The sequence below is a fragment of the Pempheris klunzingeri genome, chromosome 23 (genome assembly GCF_042242105.1).
Source record: "Pempheris klunzingeri isolate RE-2024b chromosome 23, fPemKlu1.hap1, whole genome shotgun sequence".
NCBI lineage: Eukaryota > Metazoa > Chordata > Actinopteri > Acropomatiformes > Pempheridae > Pempheris > Pempheris klunzingeri.
The window spans coordinates 2,715,086-2,726,709 of record NC_092034.1 but is presented as its reverse complement, the minus strand read 5'-3'; the positions used below and the strand labels follow the sequence as shown (position 1 = coordinate 2,726,709).

The following is an 11,624-nucleotide window of genomic DNA, read 5'->3' as shown; positions in this document are numbered from 1 at the left end:
CTGTATATACTAATTTATATCAAAACATCATATTTTATAAACTTTTCATAGTCCTTGGAGGTAATTCCACCTTAAGTACTCGACATTAAGCTCCACACACCGAGGAAAACTTTAAAAAATAATTAGAATTCATTCACCGCGATCAGAAAACATGAGACACACTCAGATTTTTATTCATGATTAATCAAAATGGAACAAATTGTACAACAGAAATAACATATTGGTCCTTTTTTTTTTTAAAAAGAAACTTTAACTACATGTTGAAATATGTGACTTCATGTGCAACTACATGTAAAAATGATGTGATTTGAGATAAATCATCAGTGTGTCCTGTGCACAAACTGGAAGCAGGTGCAGATTCAGGTACATTCTAAAAAGGAAAGGAAAGAATTCATATTGATCTTGACAGATATAATTATCATAATAGATTCTCGACAGACAAAATGTTTGTTGCTTTGGTTCTTCATTCACTGAAGCAGAGACGTCGGAGTGACTGCACTGTATTAACTTATTTATAAAGTTTTAAAAACTAAAACTTGCATCCAAATTCAGCACAAATTTCCACAAAAATCAGCATTTTTTCTTGTAAATTTAAGCGTATTTCCATCCATCAGAGTTAAGAGCTGAACGCTGCAGATTAACAGCTGGTGGCAGCAATTATCAAGTCATGTGCCGGTAAATCATCGCAGAAGAAGAGGACACAACGGGTACGTGATGGAAAAGTGAGGAAGGTCACAGCCTCCTCATCGCTCCATACGGATCTGATGTTTTCAGCTTTTCAGTAAAGTTGAAACAGTTTTTTCGGGATATTTTCTTAGTAAAAACTGAAAATGAAAACAGGAAATGTGCTCACTGGTCACAATCTACTCTTTGTTTGGGGCGACTAAACCAAATAGCTCAAAAAAAGCTTTAAACTAAAATGTGACACGTCACTGCTTCATGTTTCTGGTCTGATGCAACGTAACTGTGCTCCTGGGGCAGAGCAAGGCACTGAAACTGTAGCGAGGGAGGGAGTTTGAATCCCAGAGGAGCAATTCATGCTAAATATTCATCAAACATTGTGGGAGACGTATAATTTATTTCATTTCAACTTGTTATATTGTTATCATGTCGAGACAACAAGGAGTTAATTCTCTAAGACATTTATACACACTGACTTGTCGAATGAACTCCTGCAGTGGTTTATGCAGCTGCAGACGTTTCACCTGTCCAGCTTGTTTTTAACAAAAGAGACAAAAACAAATAGAAAAATAAAAATCAGGAAGTCGGGATCAATCGGAAACGGAGCCTTGAGAAGTTTGTCTGGACAGTTTCTGTTGAAGCTTCTGCTGATGTTTCTGAGAAAAGAGAACACAAACAATGTGAGGCCAAGTGTGTGTTTCACTGTGTGTGTGTGTGTGTGTGTGTGTGTGTGTGTGTGTGTACCTGCAGGTTGTCGTAGTGTGTCCTGCTGCTGCAGTGCAGCTCCTTGGCGGTGCCCTCGTTGATGTAGAAAACAGAGCAGAGGTTACAGAAATACCCTGGTTTAGGGACCACGAACTCCTGACCTGAGAGGGGAGACGATGAAAGTCAGACAGAAGAAGAAAAGTGTCCTTGTCCTTTTCAAATAAAATGGGAGCGTGTTAGTGTGTGTGTGACCCACCGAGGGGGTTGTTGGGTTTGAACGGCGGCAGTTTGAAGTCAGCAGCGACACAAGGAGACTGAGAACGAGATCGCTTTGCCTCAGGTCCGACAGGCTCCCTCCTCAGTTTACTCACAGCTACAGAGCACAAGGACAAAACAGTCAGTGTCATTTAAATCCTCTAGAATAAACACATTAAGTTTTTTCTATCCGCGCTACAATTTAAGTAAAGCCGAAATGATTTAATTGATTAATTTGCAACAGTTTTGATAATTAATTCAATGTTTCAAGTCGTTTCAAGTCATTTAAGACAAAAATGCCAAAACTTCCTGCTTCTCAAATGTAATAAATAAATAAATAACTGACATTTTATGGGCTAAAAATGAGGAATAAAATGTCTCTTGTTGGAGCAGAAATGGCCTCCGTCCATCCATCTCTCAGCTCTCTGTACCTCTGATGTCCGCCCTGCTCCATCGCTCCTTCTCCTCCTCTCCTTCCTCCACACATCCCTCCTCTGTCTGGTCTTCAGGGCTCCCTGACGGAGGCTCCTGCCCAGCAGAGGCAGCACTGACGTCAGCTCGGTTCACCGTTTCCTCCTCTGTCTTCTGGATCTCCTGCCGGCCGTCACTTGGCAGCGTGGTTGGATCTTTGTCCAATGACGAGGAGGCGTTGAGGGAAGAGGGAGGCAGTGCATCAACACCACCTGGTTCCTTTTCCCCTCGTTCTTCTTTGGTGCTCACTTTTGTCCCTCTGGTAGATTTTCTCACTGTGGTCAAAGAAAAGTTTGGTTGAGAGACCAAATGAAAACTGCTGAATGATAACTTTGAATTACAAAGTGTCCTGTTTTAGAGCTCAATCATTAGAAAACACTGAAGCCAAAGGTTGCAGGTGTGTGTGTGTGTGTGTGTGTGTGTGTGTTACCTGGGGTCTGTCTGGTTCTCTTCCTGGGTCTTCCTCTCGTCCTGGGTGTTACCACTTCCTTTTTCTTCTCCTCCTCCTCCACTTCTCCCACCTCATCCACTGTCACAAAGTTCACACTCTCCTCTAAAACAAAATAAGTTTAAAGAACATCAACACAAAAGAAACTGGAGGAGAGGCTCTTATTTTGGAGGGTATAAAGTGGACAGCATATTTTACCCTAACTTCCTTCCATCTCCGGTGCGGCCAATTTCTTTTTTTTTTTTACAGAAAAAGCAGGAAAAGCTCAGGTGGAGCCAATAATAACAACAATAAGGGCTGCATTCCATTTAGATCAAAGAGCTCTGATACCACTAATTGACAGGACTTACTGGGACACTTACTAGAATGGAGCTGCTGCCAATGTCTGCTGTGCAAAATGAGTTTGTAATCATACAGCTAAATGGAGAAATAACAGTTTTCTTGTCGGTATAATGCAGATTTACCCAGACGAGTACTAGGGGTGATGATCAATCAATGATTCAGCTGCCAATCTCACAGGTGTGAAAATACTGTTATGAAACTTTGTTAGGATGCAGTGCAGTATATTGTCAGAGTAACACACACCTGTGTCATCATCGTGTTTGCGTTTGGCAGATCTTGATGCTTTCTCAGCTTGATCTTCATCTGGTTTCTCCTCCTCATCATCATCTCCAGCTTCATCTAAAGTCACCAAAGTCTAAAAACAGACACAAGAGACCTTCATCAGTGTTTCTGTACTTGTAGAGCGTATTGACTTCACCATAATTCCCCCAAAGGAAGAAAACAAGACATGGATGTGAATCTTGACTTTTACCTCTGGGTTTAGGGAGTCCACTGATTCGTCCTCCTGGCTGAGTGGGCGGGTCTCCAGCGTGCTCTGCTCCGCCTTTCCATCCTCTTCTTCCACGAACTCGTCCAAAGTGACGAGTGCTTGCAGCTCTCCCTCCGAGATCTCCCTGTCCAACTCTCTGCTCTCCGGCACTCTGTCCTCTCCGCTCTCATCTGCTCCCACCTCATCCAGAGTCACCAGCTCATTGGCATCAACCTCAACCCGTTCCTCATTTTTACTCCCCCTCTCCTGATTCCTCCTCGTCCCTCCCCCGTCGCCTCCTCCTCTGCTGCTGCTGCTGCTGCTGCTGCTCCGGCTACTTCGCTCCCTCTCCCTGGTCCTCCTCTCCTCCCTCTCCCTGGTCCTCCTCTCATCCCTCTCCTTGGTCCTCCGCTCCTCCCTCTCCCTGGTCCTCCTCTCCTCCCTCTCCCTGGTCCTCCTTTCTTCCCTCTCCCTGGTCCTCCTCTCCTCCCTCTCCCTGGTCCTACTTTCCTCCTGCACCCTGGTAACCTGCTTCTCCTTTGCAGCAGTTAGCATCTTCAGTTCTTCCTCCTCTGCCGTGTCGTCAGGGTAATCCTCCTCCTCCTCGCTCACTTCATCCAGGTTGACCATAGTGCACGTTTGTTTGATCTCCTTTTCGAGTTTGGCAGCATCACTGTGCAGTTTAGGGGTCGATTTGTCGTCTTTATTACCTGTTTTGGATTTACCATCATTGTTTGCTGTACCAGAACCTTCTGCAGCAGATGGACCTTCATTCACCTCCTCTAAATCATCAACTACCTTATAAAGAGTTTCCTCTTTGACCACCACTTTGTCAGACACTTCCATAACTGCGGTACCACATGTTGGTGTGTCTTCTTTTTCAGCCGCTGCCTTTTGCTCCTCTTGAACTTCATCCTCTTCCAGAGAATCTACGATCTGATACATAGGCTCGTCCTCCTCGTCCTCATGTTTGGGCTCGTCATTGTTTTTAGACAGGTTCTCTTTTCTCTCACTCTCAGACTGGCCTGTGGGGGGAAGATCATCAACTGTTTCATCCTCCACAGAATCAAGAATCTGATACGTCACCTCTTCTTCTTCAGCCACTTTTTCACCCTTCTTTACTGTTTTAACTGCTTTCTTTGGTCTTCCCCGCTTTCTTTTTCCTCCTGTAGCGGGTCGATCAACAACTTTGTCCACCACAGAATCAGTCATTGGACAGGCAGCATCTTCCTTGGTTACCTCTTTTACAACAACATCACTCTTCTTTGTTGGTGTGCTGTCTTTTGGAGGGACTTTCTCTTCTTTCTGTGGTGTTTTGTCCCTGTTTCGTTCCTGTGACTCTCTGGCAGGAGTGGGCCTCCTTCTCATTGGTGTGTCCTCTTTTTTTGTTGCCTCAGTCGTAGCATCTTTCTTCGTTGTTCTTTCCCTTTTTCCTCTGGTAGATCTGGTCATAATGGTCGGTTCATTATCAGCAGTCTCCTCCTCCACAGAGCCTAAAGTCGCCTCCTCTGGTTTTTCAGATGTTTCTGTGGGATTCGATGTAATTTTATCCTCTTTCCGTCCTCTTGTGCTCCTTCTTCGACCAGACCTTTCTGTGGTGCCGACATCTTGAATTGGTGTGTCTTCTACAGAATCTACTATTTTAAATTCCATTTCTTCAGAGACCTGTTTGTCTTCTTTACAAGCTCCAACAGTCGTGTCCTTCTTCGTCCGTGTCTCATATCTTTTAACCGTCTTGTCTTGTTTCTTTGGTGATTTCTCTTCACTTTCAGATGAAGTGGTTGTGGGGCCACTCCTCTTTGATGGTCTACCATCTTTTCTGGCAGTCATCTCCTCTTTCTTCGTTCTTTTTTCTGTGTTGTCAGACTCTGACTTTATATTTGTAGTTGTTGGCTGATCCTCCACTGTGTCCTCTTCCTCTACGGGCCCAATGTCTTCTTTAGATATCTGCTCACTGGGAGTTTCAGGGTTTTGGTTGCCATCTTCTGTTGCAGTCTGATCATCAATTGAATCCAGTATCTCAAAGGTTTCTTGTTCAGTAACATCACTGTCAGGGTCTTGAAGAGGCTGGTCTTCATTTTGGATTTGGCCATCAGGATTTTCCACATCTCTGGAGGCTTTGCAGGATTCGGCTGAAGGCGTTTTGTCTTTAACCTCTTCCTCTTTTTGTAGCTTCTTCTCCTCATCCCCATTGCCCACTGGAGCTTGGAGATTATCTTGATTTGTCTCTTGACTTTTATCCAGCACATCTTTAACTGTAGTTTCACATTTGTCCACGACTTGATTGTTTTCCTCAGACGGTTGTTTCACTGTAGAACCATCAACTTGACCCGTTGCTGCTTGGTCTTCGGTAATACTGTCCAACACTCGGAAAGAATCACCCATTTCCATTTCACTGTACCCCACTGGGCGGGCTTTGTCTTCATCGTCCACACCGTCCAAGACCTGACTGCTTTGCTCATGTAATGTCCGGCCTTTCTCAGGTCCAGTTAGCTGGGTTTCAGAGCTGCTGACTTGACCTCCAACATCCATCTGTTCATCTGTTTGATCATCGAGTGAATCGAGGATTTGGTAATTCTCACCATCTGCCTTTTCCACCTCAGTGCAGTCATCATCCTCTGTCCCCTCCTCTTTGCTTTTCCTCTGGTCTTGTAGTGTGTGGACATTTGAATCAATCTCCACACTTTGGGCTTGGCTCAAATCTAAACCATGTCCCTGTGAAGGAGGATGCATCTCTGATGATGTGTCTATTTTTGTCTCTGACTCAACAGTTTTTGCAGCAATGCCCTCTGCTGACACTTTGTGGTCAGACTTTGCCACTACGCTCTCTGTGTCTTTTGCTTTTCCTCTGAGCTGCTCTGGATGAGTCTCTTTTGATGCCTCAGCCGTTGCTGCTGATGTTATCTTTGTCCTTTCATGTGCAGTGGAGGATGAGCGGGAACGACAACTAGACGAGGTCGTATTTGATGGTCTGGATGGAGATTTCATCCTGTTCTGTTGTGTTTTGTGACCAAAGGAGGAGTGGGTTTCACTTGGCAGTCGAGAAGAAGGGGAGCAGGCCTTACTGACACTGGCAGAGGACGAGGGTTTGGTGGGGGATCTGGTGGTCTCAGATGACTCCTTGGACTTTTTTGATGGCAAAGAGCTTGAACCTTTGGTTGACTTGGACGAGAGTGATGAAGAGGCTGAGCCCTTAGAGTCCTTCGAAGTCCTCGTTGAGGTCTGTTTGCTAGCGGATGATACCGCTGAGCCCTGCCTCTCTCTTGTCGCCCTGGACGACAGCTTGGATGACGAGGAGCGATGAGACCTAGGGTTTGTTTCTCTCTCTTCCTCACCAACTTCATCAACAGTAATAAAATCATCCATGTTGAAATTTTGATCATGAAAACGGCAGGCATCCGAAGAAAGAGTGTCAGGGGTGAAATCCTCCTGACCCTGGATGGAGAACAAAGACAGAATCAATCACTGAAACAATAAATCATCAATCAGTATAAAACAGGCAATTTGATAAATTGCTGGTCAATTCATTTGTTGCATACAAGTCAAGACTCTGATAAGGACTGTGGACTGAGTTTACATCAATAATGCTTGTTGTTCAAACGCAGTCAATGTTGATGGACAATGTCTCCTACATGTCCAACTCCCAATGTGAAGATGAAGACCATATATCATCATAATCATCACTATCCTGCATGTGGCCAATTTCTGCACGATGCACCTTTTTGGTCACATTTTCCCAAACTAATTCTGTTAAGACTAGTTTTACAAATAATCTTACATTTGCCCAAACAAACTTTCTCTAACTTTTACATGGGAAACAAGAGTGGAGCAGGTGTGAAGAGAAATGTTCTGACACTGGAACGACTGCAGTCCATTACAGCCTCATTCTTTGAACCTACCTTCCTCGGTTTTCAAAGATCATGTAATAGTGTTGTACAATGAAAGCATGTTAGTGGCCTGCAGTGACTGTAACTCATTCCACCTATGAGGCAGTGCATGTCGTTATCTGAGACATCAGTATCACTAATTTATATGTAGCTGTACTGTGCATTGCGCGTTTGACGAGCGCTTTCCACTGAAGTTATTTTGTAGCATGGGCCATTGAAAGTTTTACTTAAAATACGCTAAATGCCAAAATGCTGAAGTGAGATTTAAAGCCAGGCCTTACTTCTTTCTCCCCGTGCTGTGAACTGTTCCCTCGGGTGAGTCTGTGCTGGTGAACTGCCGCTGTGAGGACCTTGAAAATGTTGTCATTAATCTGAGGAAGTTCTGCCACGTTTCCTTCAGGTGTAGGCGCTGTGGCTGAGGTGGCAGGGGTGGAGGCAGCTGGGACTGTGTTTCCACTGCTGACTGCAGAAACAGAGGCCACATCAGCAGTAGAGACCAGAGTTGGCAGTGACCCCTCTTCCCCCTTTCCTTTCTCTTTATCTTCATGTTCCTCTGCACCGACAGTGGAGTCCACGGTGATCTGATCAGATCCTGGCTTCTCACCGTCTTCCTTCATTGCTATGTCACTTGCTGCAGTGGCATTCGCCGCTTCTACGATGGGTTCGGAAATGGTGGCTCCACCAAGGCCACTGGTTATCACTGCAGGTTGTGATTGATTATCCGAAAGTTCAGGAGGAGGTGGTTGTGATTGACAATCTACAGTTGGGGGCTCAGTACTGACACTGGTGTTCTCCTGTTTAGGGCCTATTGTGATCTCATTAGGCTCCTGCAGACGCTGTTTTAGGCTCTTCAAACTAAAATTGAAAATAGAAAAGGATTGTCAGTTGCAAATTGAAAGCAGTGTTGTTTTTATAAAATGGTTGAGTGCATGTCTTTGTTTAACAAGTAAGAAATAGTTCCAAGATTTCTTCCAGTGTCCCTGACTTAATTATTCAGTTATCTCATGATTTATGTCAGTGACTTCAGTGTTTTTATATCAAAATCCCTGTTTTTCCTTGTCCTGCAGAACCTTCAATGCTGTGATGACTGATTAATCAGTCTTTGTTGTCGAATCTGAAGATATTATGAATTGTAGATGGTGAAATCCCAAAATGTAATAGTAGTAAATAGAAACAGAATCAATTACAAAGTGATATACTCACGTCTCAATACGTTGAACTTTACTCCTGGACAGAGAAAAACAAGGCACTCAGTCAGTTTAGGTGTGAGGATGGGGATTCAGAAATAAAAACTACATGAACACACACAGAAAGGTAAACCTGCTTTCATAAAACTGTGCTGAAACGCAGGTTTGAGTTATTATATAAGTAATTCAACCCCATTTCATAACCCAGACTTTCAAAAAGGACGTACCAAGCAGCGTCCTCATTAAAAGAGTCCGGTGAGAGAGTATTGTACTTCTCCACCACCTGCGTTACACCGCTGGCATCAGCCATCTCAATGCATATCTGAGGTAGAAAGACAGCCAATAAAAGAGAAAACTGAGTTACATTACAAATTACAAAATAGATTTGTACATTTTTTTGAATGGCTGGTTTGTCCTACTACATGTGAAATCACTATAATGCTTTTAATGGGTATGTAACGTCTCCTGACAGCCACATACATAAAACCTTATAGCTAATGTTACTGTCTACAGAAGGAAACATATTTTAGGTTCAATAAATGAAAGTTAGGACATCTGAACACTTTCCCAGGTCTGTCTTCGTATGGAAATGGCAGTAAACCTGCTTCTCTCGACATTTAAATGTAAAAAGTGCAGATGTTTGAGTTCTTGTACCCTGTTGGCGAGCGGGAGGAAGTTGACAAAGTTCGCGATGGACGTCACCACTTTCATGACCGTCCTGACGACATCCAGACATGCCTCAGAAATCTCCACACAGAGCAAACGCTCCTCCAGAGAGTCTGGGTCTGCAACTCCCTGATCACAGATTACACATTCATTATTTTAGCATATAGATCATAAATAATACAACACATCATTTTTTTTACATACAATCCTGTGGGGGGGGTACTGCGGGAGTCAAGCACGTTCTCAGTGGGTGCTGGACTCCACCAAACCTGCCCCTTGTCACCAATTCTGTTTGTGATATTCATGGACAGGAACTCGAGGCGCAGCCGAGCTGAGGAGAGTGTCTGAGAATTGCATCTCTACTTTTTGCAGATGATGTGGTCCTGTTGGTTTCCACAACACTGACCTCCAGCATGCACTGGGGCGGTTTGTAGTCTACTGTGAAGCGTCTGAAGTCTGAGGCCGTGGTGGATTGCTCCCTTGGGGTTGGGAGGGAGCTCAAGGATCTCGAGGTCTTGATCACTACTAGGGGTGAAGTGGACCATGAGATGCACAGACAGATTGGTCTGTACCAGACCGTTGTGGTGAAGAGGGAGCTGAGCTGGAAGGCGAAGCCCTCACCTATGGTCATGACCTTTGGGTAATGGCTGAAAAAACAAGATTGCAGAAACAAATGTGTGGCTGAAATGAGTTTCATCCACACGGTTTCTGGGCTCAGTCTTAGAGAAAGGGTGAGGAGCTCAGACATCCGGAAGGAGCTGCCAGTTGAGGTAGTCTGGGCATCTAGCCAGGACTCCTCCTCTTGGAGATCTTCCAGGCACGTTCAACTTGGAGGAGGCTCCAGGGCAAACCCAAAACCAACTGGAGGGATTATATATCCCAGAGAACCAGAGATCCAAAGATGAACAGCTGCTTTCACTTGACAAAAGATTTACATGAGTGACTAATGACTTACAGTGTTGCTCAACTTCATCAGAGTTTTGTACATCATCTCCTGCAAAAAGACGACAAGTCACAGGTTGTAACAGCTGCTGTCAAAACAAAGTTTAAATCATATCTGCATAACATAACATAACATTTTGTATTCAAACGTATTTTTCTAGCAGATAGAAATTCCTCTTGATTTCTGTTGACTTCTGAAAGTGTTTTTTTTGTCCTGACACAGAATTACAGCTCACATTGATTACTTCAGTGTTTTAGTGTCCATACCTCACTGGATCCAGGATTCATGTGTTGCACAACAAAGTGAGCACTGAGCGTGTGGTCCGCCACAGAAACCGGACATGCGATGTGATCGTTGAGAAAATTGCAGCACGATGTCCAATCAGCGAAAAACACAAAGGCCTGGAGGCAAAGAGAGGAAGGATTGAAATCAGTTTCATTTACCTAATACAACTGTAACTACAATAATGTTTGTACTCATAACATTAGTTTCTGCTCCTTACCCTCCTCTGCAGCGGTAAGACGATCACGTTGTAGTACAGAGACTGAAGGTCCTGTTTGGGGAAATACGGCGACACCAGCTTGGCCACGTCCTCGTGCTTATAGCTCTGCCATGGCAGCCCGGTCAACATGATCGTGGTGATCCTGGGACGATGATAACCGGCCCTCTAGAAAACACGACGTTCGAAGCACAAAGTTTAATTCACGTGTCGACGCGGCTTCAACGTATTTTGACGTCAGACTATTTCAAATGACCAAAAACACAGACGATCGCACACCAGAATGTTTTGTAAGACTAAATGTGAAGAAGTGGGTGGTGTTCAGGCAGATGTATGGCTGAACATGTATGTAAAAATAATAATTTCTGTTACAGTCTTTCTGCAGCTATAGGTAAGTTTATGGTTGACCTAACGGTTCTGCAAAAGTAGGTGGGTGTTGTGTACTGTATGCTGATCATTTTGATACTGAAAGACTTGTTTTGTGTTTGTTGTAATATTTTCTATTTGAACTGGCTAAACATTTCTAGCTAGTTAATCTACAAAGTCAATAAAAAAATCATTTAAACCAGTTGCAATGTCTATAAAAAGGTGTGTTGTTGTGGGTAACCCTAATGCAAACAGGCTTACCTTGATGTCGTTCTTTCCTTTGACTGTCAGGTACTCTTGGAGGGAAAAATAAACATAAACAAATAATTCAACATGGTAAATTTAGCAGGATAAAACTAGTTGAGTTCATAATGTTAGAAAAAAACTGTCTCTCTTACCTGGGATGATGAACCAAGGAGAACTGGTATCGAACAGGAAGGGACTAGTTCTCATCGTGATCCAAAACGGTGAAGAAGTGCCTTTTGGGATGTCATATTCCACGGGCACGACAGCTGCCCCCGCAACTGCGTCTTTGCTGTCTGGCAGAGCTTTTTCAGGAAGTCTGGGTGCTGCACGGACACGGAAACAAGCAAAGGCTCATTTTGAATATGAGATAGAACAGTGGAGCATTTTGTAATTTTATTCTGTACTAATCTAAACTTTAATCAAACGTGATAACTAGCTGCCCCGGCTGTTTGTGATTGT

At 43.9% G+C, this 11,624-nt stretch overlaps 1 protein-coding gene across 1 annotated transcript in view; it reads right to left on the bottom strand.

Moving 5' to 3' along the window:
• Positions 1 to 234: 234 nt before the first annotated feature.
• LOC139223213 (uncharacterized) overlaps positions 235 to 11,624 on the bottom strand; it is a 35,969-nt gene continuing 24,579 nt past the window's right edge. The window contains exons 29-44 of the mRNA XM_070855187.1: positions 11,318 to 11,488; positions 11,181 to 11,215; positions 10,557 to 10,721; positions 10,321 to 10,455; positions 10,067 to 10,105; positions 9,100 to 9,240; positions 8,673 to 8,767; positions 8,462 to 8,485; positions 7,540 to 8,113; positions 3,375 to 6,806; positions 3,146 to 3,257; positions 2,543 to 2,665; positions 2,073 to 2,387; positions 1,643 to 1,759; positions 1,426 to 1,547; positions 235 to 1,337 (exon numbers count right to left, since the gene is read on the bottom strand). Of these exons, the coding sequence (XP_070711288.1) occupies positions 1,272 to 1,337; positions 1,426 to 1,547; positions 1,643 to 1,759; positions 2,073 to 2,387; positions 2,543 to 2,665; positions 3,146 to 3,257; positions 3,375 to 6,806; positions 7,540 to 8,113; positions 8,462 to 8,485; positions 8,673 to 8,767; positions 9,100 to 9,240; positions 10,067 to 10,105; positions 10,321 to 10,455; positions 10,557 to 10,721; positions 11,181 to 11,215; positions 11,318 to 11,488 (5,666 nt within the window). The 3' untranslated portion in view covers positions 235 to 1,271. The remainder of the gene's footprint in view (positions 1,338 to 1,425; positions 1,548 to 1,642; positions 1,760 to 2,072; positions 2,388 to 2,542; positions 2,666 to 3,145; positions 3,258 to 3,374; positions 6,807 to 7,539; positions 8,114 to 8,461; positions 8,486 to 8,672; positions 8,768 to 9,099; positions 9,241 to 10,066; positions 10,106 to 10,320; positions 10,456 to 10,556; positions 10,722 to 11,180; positions 11,216 to 11,317; positions 11,489 to 11,624) is intronic.